Consider the following 12,698-nt stretch of genomic DNA (forward strand, 5'->3'; position numbering starts at 1 on the left):
TCGTTCAAAGCGGGTTCACATCTCCCTCTCAAACGATTCCAAAAAATGCTGGGTCTGATGGCAGCAGCATCCCCACTAATACCGTTGGGAATGCTGTTCATGAGGCCGCTTCAGTTTTGGTTGAAAGCGAAAGTTCCGCCCCGTGCTTGGTTGTCGGGCCGCTTATTAATCAAAATCACGTACAGCTGCGTGAAAGCGCTTTCGATATGGACATCCCCTCACCTTTTCCTCTCGGGCACGGAGCTCGGCTCCGTGAGCAGGAGGAAAGTGGTGACTACGGATGCGTCTGCGACGGGTTGGGGCGCTCACTGCGACGGCGAGCTCGCCTTCGGTGCGTGGAACAACCAGTTGTCTCAGCTACATATCAACCACCTCGAGATGTGGGCGGTTATCTTGGCGCTACGACACTTTCGACCGAAACTCCAACATCAACACGTTCTAGTGCGGTCGGACAGTATGACGGTGGTTTCGTTCATAAACCACCAAGGAGGGCTGAGATCTCGCTCCCTATCCAGGCTGGCGAGACGGCTTTTATTATGGGCTCACGCGAACGTACGTTCGTTAAAAGCGACTCACGTACCGGGTGTAGCCAATACGGGTGCAGACATTCTCTCGCGCAACGGTCCGCCGCCGGGAGAATGGAGACTGCATCCTCAGACGGTCGAGAGAATATGGACCGTCTTCGGCCGGGCGGAGATCGATCTGTTTGCGTCAGACGAGAACGCGCATTGCCCGATCTTCTTCTCGAGACACCACGATGCCCTGTAGCAAGCATGGCCGGCGTGTCTTCTGTATGCTTTTCCTCCGGTGGCTCTGTTACCACAGGTCCTTCAGAGGATAAGAGAGACGAAATGCGCGATAATTCTGGTCGCCCCGTTTTGGCACAATCAACCATGGCTCCCCGACCTATGGCAGCTGAAAACATCAGCACCATGGCCAGTACCGCTGAGGAAAGACCTCCTATCTCAGGCGAGAGGGACGATATGGCATCCACAGCCGGAGCTATGGAATCTACACGTTTGGTCTCTGAACGGCAACCATCACGCCTTTCAGGACGGGTGTTAAATACTCTAACTGAAGCTAGGGCCCCATCTACCAGGCGCCTTTACGCTCAAAAGTGGTCTATTTTTTCTGACTGGTGCACGACGAAAGACTTAAACCCAAACACCTGTGAAGTGGAGCATATTCTCTCCTTTCTGCAGGAAATGCTGGACAGCGGTCGCGCGCCCTCAACGCTTAAAGTGTATGTGGCGGCGATAACGGCGAATCACGCCCTTATCGCCGGTCGCACCGTGGGAAAACATGATCTCATCATTAAATTCCTTAGAGGCGCTCGCAGACTAAACCCACCGCGACCTAACACGGTCCCGTCTTGGGATCTGTCCACGGTCCTGAAAGCGCTGCGCGGTCCCCCTTTCGAGCCCCTCGAACAGGCTGACCTGCGCGCTCTCTCGTTTAAAACCGCTCTCCTCCTGGCGTTGGCATCGGTTAAACGAGTGGGCGATTTACACGCGTTTTCAATTGACCCGTCGTGTCTGGAATTCGGTCCTAACGATAGCAAAGTGATCCTTAGACCGAGAGCGGGATACATTCCTAAAGTTTTGACCACGCCATTTAGAGTTCAGGTGGTTTCACTTCTCGCCCTTCCGACGGCGGACGGCGAACAAACCCCGAACACGCTCTGCCCCGTCAGAGCGTTAAGAATATACACGGACCGTTCTGCCTCATATCGCAAGTCAGATCAGCTGTTCGTAAGCTTCGCACAACATTCTTTAGGTATGCCGCTCACTAAACAGAGGCTATCTAAATGGATCGTCGAAGCCATTGCTTTGGCTTACGCCTCCCTGAATGAACATTGTCCAGTTGGTTTAAAAGCTCACTCCACGAGGGGTATGGCTTCATCTTGTGCTTGGTCTACGGGGATTTCTATCGTTGACATTTGTAACGCGGCCGGCTGGTCCTCGCCGTCTACGTTTGTCAGATTTTATAGCCTGGATGTACCTGCCTTACAAGCACAGGTCTTATCGGCTTAATGATTCACGCGACTGCGTTTCTGTATGCCTTCACGGTGCGTTGCTAGCTCACCGTCATGGCTACCTATTAATAATTCATGCACAGCTCGCGGCGCGCTCAGGGAACCCGCCGTCTCGTGCTCTATTGTATATGCATCATGGTGCGTTTAGAAACTTCACTGTATGCGTATTACTGTCTCATATATGGTGCTTACACTTGCGCTCGCTAGAGCTATGTATATGCTGGGTTAGGGCCACATGCAGTGTCTCTCCGGTAAGGGCACCTCAGTCCGTTGTGTATGCACGGCGGGATGGGATTACGTTCCCCCATAGCGTCAGCAAACTGACGCAATGCGAAGTGAACCGTATTGAAAGGGAACGCTTAGGTTACTCACGTAACCCCGGTTCCCTGAAATAACGGGAACGAAGCATTGCGTCGCTGGCCGTGCTACAAACGTCTACGCAGCGAGTGTTATTCGGCTGCGCGCTTCAGTCGAATAATAATGAGCTCTTGACGTATTTCACCGGCTTATATAGGGACGTGTGCCACGCCCCCGCGCGGGCTCAAACGTCATTGGTCTGTATTTTCTACAGACGTTAACCAATAGGCTTCAATCACGGAGTAAACAGGAGTTTCCCCCATAGCGTCAGCAAACTGACGCAATGCTTCGTTCCCGTTATTTCAGGAAACCGGGGTTACGTGAGTAACCTAAGCGTTTTTTGTTCTTCCCTCAGAGGATAAACCTGCACTTCCTGTCACGGCTGAAACGTCTGAATCCAAGTCCTCTGATCTTTCTGTCCCAACCACGTTGGCTGAGCCTGAGTTTCTTGATAGTTTTCTTGAGTTTCCTGTGTCCTGTAGGTCAGCCAACATGGCCGCTCCCAAGCTCCATAGACTCTCTGCTCTTGCCAGAATGGCGTGCACGACTTCCACAGTTTTCAAGGTGTGTCTTCACGTTTCCCCCTCAGTACAGATGGTTTTTGCAGTAACAACAAAAACAAGTGGCTTTAATGGTCAACACGTAACTTCTGGTAAACTCTGCTAAGAATAAATAACAACAAAGTCCTTGCAGTAGTTTATTTATATAACAAGCAAAATAAACAACCATAGAAAACCAAAACATTTCTTATTTTCGAAGATATTTGTTCAAGAGTTAAGTTTAGCAACTAGTCTGGCCATTAAAAAAAAACTGAAACGGGAAGTAAAGTTCCGACCAGACTCGTAATCGCGTCACCGCACGTGCGTCTGATGAAACGTCTATTGCCCAGTGTCTCTTGTCAGTCGTTGAATGTTTAATTTAATGTGTTGGTTCCCGGTTCCTGTAAATATATATATATATATATATATATATGTATATGTACATTTTTATATATATAAATTTATTTAAGGTAGAAAAGTGATTTAGTCAAGAGCAGTTTAATAAACATGAGTGACAGACAGGAGCAAAATTAGGTAACTTCCTCTTTAAAACCGGATCTACTGTTACACATGCGTTTTCTCTTTTAGCTGTTCACTTTCTCTTAAGCCCTAAATGGTCGTGTTCATGAGGATACTTGCAACGACGGGAATTTTGACGCATATATGTATTTACTGCCAATAAAGCGGGAAAAATACTCACAAGCTTAATGAGCAGCGGTTGCGCGACTTGCGCGCTCCTCACACACCCCTGCTGAAAATCCCAGCATGGACAAGCATGGAAATTATGCTGGTCTATGCTGGTTTGATGCTGGTTTAGCTGGTGGTCACCAGCATACCAGCACCAAAACACAACATGGGATGCTGGTGCTAATGCTGGTTTGTTGCTGGTTTAGCTGGTGCTAATGCTGGTTTGGTGCTGGTTTAGGTGGTGTTCACTAGCAAACCAGCACCAAAACACAACATATGCTGGTATGCTGTTTTTTTTCAGCAGGTACAGAAAGTGTATAGATCTGTTATTTGTGTTTCAATGGCTTAAAATAACTTGTTTTAAAACTGCGTTGCTTACATACGTGTACAAACGTTACGTTTCTGTAACCAAGCGCACAGGAGCATGACGTGGGCGCATAGCCTCGATAGAGACGATAGTCCAAAATCTCTACCGGTTGACAAATTTCTACCGGTTAATCATGTCTACCGGTTTATGGCCACCCCTAATAAGTAAATGTTGAATTAATTATTACGATCTATAAATGCTGTAGAATAGTAACTACTGTAGTGCAATGTTAACCCTTATGTAAGGAATAATTGACAACGGGCTGTTGAAGTATTCGAAAATAATGCACACCCAAGATGGTAATGCAGTGTGCTCATACATTCAAATCATTCAAAGGACCAGAGTCAATTATTTTACTTATAACACGGTTACCTCAAACATTGCTCTGGTGGTTATTTTAAGACATTTGACAGGTCATGTGTGCGGTTATCGAAAAATAATGCATACCCGTGGATCATTTCTCAGCCATCTCAAAGCATTCTGCAGCCTCGGTATAAAGTACAGTAATGCCTAAAATTCTGCTGTTTCATGTGTTGATTGTATCATTAACACATCCAAGCACCTGCTATCAAAGATTTGCATGAGATGCTCTAGTTTTTTTATGTGTGTACGTGTCCCCTGTCAGGAAGCCACAATAATGTGCAGTTTTCTTGTGACATTAGCTTCGCTTAGCGTGTTGTAAATTCTGTTAATATAGCTTTTCTTGTAATTATCTGATGTCTGTCTAGATGTCACTGTTTCATTGTTGTAGGTGTGGTGCTGGGGTGCACTTGATGTTGCTACAATTGGCATTATTTCAAATCACTTATGTAATGTCAGACTCCTGCACTTTTCTTCTTTTAAGGGCCATTTCTATGTAAAATGGATAGGTATGTCTAGTTGTCCTTGTTTTTCATGCAAAGCTGTTATTAATCAATGAAACATTGTAAAAAAGAAAGCGCTGCATAAATGCTGCAAATGTGACTTGAATGTTTCCGTCATCTGCACGGAAGCAATGTGGTCATGTCCTGCTATACCACAGTGTTTTTAGCACACACACTATCAGTCACGCTAGCCTCCTTCAGTGGGAGCGGCTACATTCTTACAGTTTGCAGTGGCTTCATGTACATGTTCTCATGAGGGGAAACATCTGTCATGACGTAAGAGACCACCACGCAACACCATACAAAAAGGCATGCTAAATGTGCAAAGTGTCTGCAACTACATTTCTTAAGGACGTTTTGTATTGCCTTAGTGATCGAGTTGCATTTTGTCAAAGTGCAAGAATATAAGGTGATATGATGTGTAGTACAGTATAGGTTTGCCTCTTCCTTCAAATACAACCCATTGGAGTGTTAACTAAATTAGTGCAGGTTGGAGTCTGTGTGATACAGTTACATGGCATTCCTGTAGCTCAGGTAGTAAAGCATGGCGTGAGCAACGGAAACGTGTTTGATTCTGAGCTTCACATATAGCTACTGATAAAAAGTATATCCTGAATGCACTCTTAAGTCATTTATCAAAAGTGTTTGTATTTGCATTAAATATCGGAAAAACTGTAGGGGGACTGTAAGGGACAGTGTAAAAAGTTCACATATTCGTATAAACAAACTGCATTTTGATTGGTAGCCACACATGCAACACAACACTGTAGTTTTAACACCGCTAGAGGTCGCCAAAATATTTCTCTACTCAACAACTACAAATGAATCTTGCTGGATGCATTCAGAAGGACTTACATATACTCAAAGAAGCCAGTTAGCACATAACAGACATGCTTCTGATGTGTTTATACACTACGAAAGTTGTATGAACGATTCACCCATGTATTTATAACATAATGTGTACACATACATAGAATATATATTTTAGGGCTGGGACGATAAATCGTGCGATTCTGTTTGCTATGCTTCTCAATGAATTACGATGAAATATTGCTACATCCAAAAGCCAAAGGGTGCTCTTGTGCAGAAACTCAATATGTGCCACAGATGAAGAACCATTTACACACACAGCGCCACCTTCATGTCACTTTTCTCTTTAGGTCCATTATAAAGAATGACCCCAGTGATATTTTTCTTTGCTTGTTACCTCCTTTATTAGTCTTTCTCACATGAACTGTGAAACAATAGAGATGTAATCAGAAAAATTATAAGTAACAAGTAAATAAAAAATGAGTAACAGTAGGGTCATAAATCTAAAATGACTCAATGTTCACAGAGCATTTCTGAAAGTTTTTTGTGGTTTTGTTTAATAATTAAAACAAAAAGAGCACCTTACCTTTGCAAGTATGACCATGCTTTCACAGTTTGGGCCTTAACAGATGTTATGCTCAGCAACTTGTTTGGCAGCATCTAGGAATTTGCAGCATTTGAACTCATGCAGAACTTACAAAATGAGATTGTGTGAGGGTTCATCCACTCATTTGAATCAATGCTTTCAATAGTCTTTCATTTGTACATATAACTTTGTTTGCCGTTGAAATTCCGTTTGTCCTTGTTCAGCACACTTTACTTTTTATCCTGTTACATATTTTTCTTTCTCCATCAAGATTTAAATACTTTATGCATATAAAACATTAGACAGACGGCAACCAAAACAATAACACTAGTAGAGCTAAACATTCCTAATATGGCGTGATTCATTTTTATAGTGCCCCCTAGTGGTCGGGAGCATTTGCGTTGTGGTGTGGCTTTATTTCGTAGTGTTGTGAACTTATGTTTGCTCTTAAATTTCCTTGTGTTGTGCACGATTGGTCCACCGTAAATTACACTGCAGTTAATATAAAAATGGTCCAGTCTCAAACATAAGCATTTATTCAGTGTAAAAGTGCAATTGCTCTTAGACAAAGTGTTATGCTATAATACATGATTCAGTTTTATTAATAATGCACGTGCTACTTTAACTGCTTTAGTAGAAAAGAGGGAAGCTTTGTCTTGATGTTGATTGTTTTCACAAATTGCTTTAGGTTGCTGTAAAATAGACACAGTGACATTATAATACGGACATACTCATAGAGGCTGTTTGCACCTGTTATTAAGATGCGTCTTGGTCGATCAGATCACAAGTTGATGACGCTAAATAAAGGTTTTGAGCTTGTCCACTTTTAACCACAGCCAGAGGAAGTCAAAAACACGTTCAACAGGATTGCTTGTGGTGTAGATGCATAGGTGGTCTTTTGTGACTGTTTAAACACATTGATCACATGCACCTATTGATTAAATATGATGTAGCCTACCGATCACAATGTTTTACATCTGTCCTGACTTCTAGCGTCATCTCCAACATGACCTCACAAAGTTCTGTGTAATAGTCACGGAATTTTTTTCTCATTTTTCTGTGGCATTCTCACAGATCTCTGCATTTTTTCGTGGCCCTGACACAGACTTTCTTTTCCATGGCATTCTCACGGATTGGTTACTCAATTGCTTTTTCCTATTTTCAAACCATTGTCGCTTCGGTTTAGGGTTAGATTTGGTGTTTGCTTTAGTATGTCACTTTAAGTATTGGTTTATACTATTTTTTTCCGATTTATTCTTTTATATTTTCTAAACTTTAAACAATTGTTGCCTGGCGTTGGGTTTAGAGTTGGGTTTGGGTAAGGATGTCATTTTATGTAAATCTAACCCTAAACCGAAGCAACAATGGTAAGAAAATAGGACAAAACAGTTGAGTAACCAAAAAATGCAGAGATCTGTGAGAATGCCATGGAAAAATTTGCAAAAAATTCTGTGACTATCCTACGGAAATTCGTGAGATCAGGTTGTTATCCCACAGTGTCCGGAGCAGTCTTTAGACTATAAGTGATAAAACTAAAGTGGCTGCTCTAAACGTGAATGTGTCTCTCTCTTGTTCACTTGTGATTTGATCGACCAACACACATCTTTATACCAGGCGTGAACAGGAAAATATACACACAAAGTTTTACTTTTTAAATCCTCAGACACAAAATGGCATAAAGTTGTACCTATTTGAAAGATGTTAGGCCAGATGTTTCTGCTGATGGTGAATCTTCATCTTAAAAATATTAAAAAAGGCAAATGTTTAATTGAAATTAATGGTTTAATGCTAAAAATGTATTAAAATGTTGTCTTTGACTCACCCTTTATCACACCATCAACATGAGTGACAGAAATACGATCCAGCTGCAGTTCTTCTTTTTCCTCAGATTCTGAAAGATCATAGACAAAATTAAATTCATTTAAAATCTTAAAGGGATAGAAAATAATCATGTTGTTATGAACCTGTTTACATGTCTTTGTTCTGCTGACCACAAAGGAAGATATTATATTGTAATCAAGCAGGAAACAGAAGCACCATTGACTTCCATAGTAGGAGAAAATCCTGCTACGGATGTTAATGGTGCTCAATAATGGTTTGGTGACAAACATTTATTAAAATATCTTCATTTGTGTTCATCAGAACAAAGACATTTATACAGGTTTGTAACAACATGAGAGTGAATAAATTATGCCAGAATTTTTATTTTTGGGTAAACTATCCCTTAAAGGACAAGTTCTGTATTTTACACTTAAAGCCCTGTTTTCAGATTGTTTATGATGAAATAGAACGGTTTTGACTGAAATTTGGACATATGATGCTGGCCCGAGAATTTTCGGGTGTTTGATGTATATCAGCCCCCACCCTCACAATGGCTCTATACAGTAGGTGCACTGGAACAATCCTTCCTAAAATGCATTAAACTTTCGTTTAAAAAGACGTGAAACTCACCGAGTGGTCAGGGTGTTCACTGATATGCTCACACAAAAATCACTGCAAAAGACGCATTCCAACAGGTTTTATCGTTGTTTTGTCCAACTCCATTGACTTGTATTAGTTGTGTTGTGAGGGACGGTATTACTCCGCGCCGGGAACGTTGTTTGTATTCCTGCAATTGGCAAAGGCGGATTATTGCCACCAACTGGGCTGGAGTGTCTATTATTCAAGCTCTAAGCGGAAGAATGTACGGGTGTGAGGCGTTTGGAAAAATAGGTCCACAAGTTTGCAACAAATGCTAAAACACCTGTTGGAAAACATCTTTTGCAGCGATTTTTGTGTGAGCATATCAGTGAACACCCCTGACCACTCGGTGAGTTTCAGATCTTTGTAAATGAAAGTTTAATGCATTTTAGGAAGGATTGTTCCAGTGCATCTATGCAGCCATTGTAGAGGTGTGAGGTGAAACAACGAACACCCGAAAATTCTCGGGCCATTCCAGTCAAAACCGTTCTATTTCATCATAAACAATCTGAAAACAGGGCCTTCAGTGTAAAATACCAAACTTGTCCTTTTAAAAACATGATTCAACAAATCAGTAAAGTTTATTATAGTATAGGATTTGTAATATAAAACCCTTATTACTAAAGCAATATCCCTTGAGTAGGAGTGTGATAAAGCTCTATAGCGTTGTTATACTACACAATATACTAGCAGGGTTAACGTTAATTCCAAACAGCGTGCGCCTTTTCAAGGAATTGGACGAGTGTAAACAGACGCTCCAGATAAGAAGAGAATGATTGTTTTAATTGCTCTATTTGCGAAGTGTATTTTAATCGGTCACATTATGAGACACAATGACCGCAACTCCCTCAAAAGATTACACATCAAGACCTCTGATCCTTAAAGGGAATAAGTGTGTTCCGATTGACCTATAGGGAGCTAGAAAACTGATTGAGACACGGAAATGGTGAAGTGGTTACTGTTACGCTACTGGTCGAATATATCACGGCTATCAGCCAATCAGATTCTAGAACCAGAAAGAACTGTTGTATAATGATCATTACTTTATCACTGTATATTAAGTTGGACTGTGTTATTGGTAAATCTTGTGAAAGGAAAATACCTTTTTCTAATGGTTTTTTGTCCATGTACTCCGTCAAGGGTGAAGCAGTTTCTGTAATCAGACACCCATACAAAGTAAAAATAATGTTAAAAAAGTTTAACACAGACTAAGACAGACGGTTTTATGTGACTCTACATGTGAACTCCAGGCTAATTATGAGATTATGTAATGATAATGATTTGAGTAATGGGTAATTTTACTTAATGATTTCGCATTGATTTCAATATTTGACATGAACTTATTCAGTCCATACTGAAGATATCGTTTTTGACAGAATCTGTACATTATGTTATGGATGATTTAAAGGTAGGGTAACAGATTTGATCCTGAAAATTTTTTAGTTATGCTGGTTAAAAGTCTCCTCACATTCTGATAGCAATCACTGTGTTAAGTTGTTTAAATGTATTTGTAGAAATTTATGTCATCTGTGAAAGGCGTAGGACCAAAAAATGTTCAGCAAATCATAGATTTCGGTCCGAACGGACGTTTCCTTTTATGTCCCTCATACGTAAGCGTAATTTGAATTCCCACCGCGCAGCGAGTCCACGCAGATACCATACGTCATCGGCGCGTTCACGTGCGCTCTGTCTGTAAACAGCAAACTTTTCTGCTGAATTGACAACCTTGCAAAGTTTTCTCACTGGTGAATGAGACATGAGACGTGACCGTCTGATCTGTGCGTGTTCATGTGTTTGGAAAGAGGCGTGACTTTGGATGGCGATTTGACTTGAGGGTGGGATCGGGATTTCATTGCTAGGCGGCTACCGTTAGCATTTTTCAAAATGTGTTACCCTACCTTTAACATTAAACCACAAAATATTACTTCAGCTGGGCTACACAGGCTGGGTCACATAAGTGTAAATAAGCCAACTGTAATAGAAAACATTTATTTATATAGTGTTTTTACAAATGGAATCCCAAAATCATTTGGCTCACTCCTGGACACACACAAACCCTCATGTGTGCAACTGTTAGTCCCTAACCCCAACCGTCATAAAAACTTGTTGGCAGTCTTTAATCTATGAAAAACTACCATTTAGTGTGTTTTAAAGCCAGTGAGTTAACCATGTTCATAGCATAATAATCATTATACACTATTCAAATCATTATACACTATTCATCCCGTAAACCACATATACCAACACACACACAGACAGACTTACGGTTCTTGGAATCTGCTACTGAGATAAACAAGTCTTCACGAACTGGCTCTTTCTTTTCTAAAGATAAAATATAAATGTTTCATTAGTAATTAAATGTAATAACCTGCAAGAACAAAATGTATCAATGTATGACATTTTATTAATACAGTAAAAATAGCAAGTTGGTTTACAGTATGTAACTACTGTATCACACGCATGCACGCACACACACACACACTATGGGCCCTATCTTGCACCCAGCGCAATTGACTTTGTCAGTGACGCATGTATCATTCGTATTTTGCAACGGCGCACAGCGGGTTTTTCCCTCCACAGACGCACGTCGACAAACTAGGGAATGAACTTGCGCTCCCTGGGCGTTTCAGCGCAAAAAAAGAGGCGTGTTCCGGCGCAAACCATCCCTGATGCTATTTTGCAGTTTCAAAAAACAATTGCGCCACTGACCAGAAAAAAAAAGTTTAAAGTCAGTGGCGCATTGCGCGTTGTTCATTATGCTATTTTAAGGGCGCATGCTTGACCATAATGTATAGCGTGCACAACGCGCATACACTTTGCATCTAATCTACACAGATGCAAGTTATTTTTGCAAATCATAAATTGTTACACTAAAAAATATTAATACACGAGATAAGAGGAATCATAGTGGCATTGTGGTGATAGTTTTTATTCATTGTGTGGCTGCGTTAAAAAATTCTCATGCAAATAACGATAAAAATATTTTCATAAGTTTGTTGTGTGGCTGTATTACGTTTATTTTATGTAAATAATAATTTAAATGTTTTCATAAGAAACCTTAATGTATATGAACTTGATTTGTTAGTCTACTTTGGGGTTGGACCTTGCGTTTCTTGGGTCCAATTTCAAAGCCCCCAAACCCTTTCAGCGGTGAGGGTGGACGCAGCGATGTCCTCTGCTGGCGTCAGGTCCTGAGGCAGATCCACCTCCCGTTACACGGCGTGCCCGATTTATGCTGGCAAGCTTGGGATTCCCCCGTACAAGGACGTCGGTCTCCTCGGCTGTGAACCGCTCCTGGCGTGCGCCTGGTAAATCCGTCATAATAATAGCAACCCGCCATGGAACTTGCGCCCTTGCGTTTAAAGGGAATGTTGGCTAGCGTTCTGATTGGTTTATTTGACGTTACGCCCAAACCACACCTATAAATAATGAACCTACTTCAGACCAACCCCTTATTGATTTGCGCCCGGCGCAAGAGTTATTTCTCACGCCGGGAAAATAGCAACAGCGCCCAAGATCCGCCCACAAACTCACTTGCGCGTTGCGCTTCGCACTTGCGTTTCAGATCGTTAAAATAGGGCCCTATAATGTAATATAGTATAATGTATATATTTCTGTTTGTACCTGGTTTACGAGTGATTTTCAGTACGATGCATCCAATGATCAAAATGACAAAACAGCAGACAAAACAGCCTGAAATGGCCAGCAGTATTTTTCTTTTGAACACTGCAACAAGGGACAGAAATGGACAATAGTTACTGCACTGGCCAATAAAGTGAAACTTTTTATTGATATAGAAAATTCTGTGAAAAAAAAACAAATTTCACAAAAATGTTTCGTTATTCCATTTGTTTTCTTTATATTATATCATGGATTATTTGTTTGATTTCTTTTGTTTGTATGTTTGTTTTATTGTTACATTAATATAATATGAGTACACAGTACATTTTAAAGGTTGTTTTTATTCAGTGACAGTGTGTTTATTCGGTACAAT

The 12,698-nt window shown here is 41.3% G+C and overlaps 1 protein-coding gene across 1 annotated transcript in view; it reads right to left on the reverse strand.

Moving 5' to 3' along the window:
- Positions 1-6,603: 6,603 nt before the first annotated feature.
- Positions 6,604-12,698, reverse strand: part of LOC135772851 (Fc receptor-like protein 5) — a 43,535-nt gene continuing 37,440 nt past the window's right edge. The window contains exons 8-13 of the mRNA XM_073812969.1: positions 12,329-12,430; positions 10,970-11,026; positions 9,807-9,857; positions 8,067-8,135; positions 7,932-7,981; positions 6,604-6,936 (exon numbers count right to left, since the gene is read on the reverse strand). Coding sequence (XP_073669070.1) covers positions 7,932-7,981; positions 8,067-8,135; positions 9,807-9,857; positions 10,970-11,026; positions 12,329-12,430 — 329 coding nt within the window. The 3' untranslated portion in view covers positions 6,604-6,936. The remainder of the gene's footprint in view (positions 6,937-7,931; positions 7,982-8,066; positions 8,136-9,806; positions 9,858-10,969; positions 11,027-12,328; positions 12,431-12,698) is intronic.

The sequence above is a fragment of the Paramisgurnus dabryanus genome, chromosome 21 (genome assembly GCF_030506205.2).
Source record: "Paramisgurnus dabryanus chromosome 21, PD_genome_1.1, whole genome shotgun sequence".
Lineage (NCBI taxonomy): Eukaryota > Metazoa > Chordata > Actinopteri > Cypriniformes > Cobitidae > Paramisgurnus > Paramisgurnus dabryanus.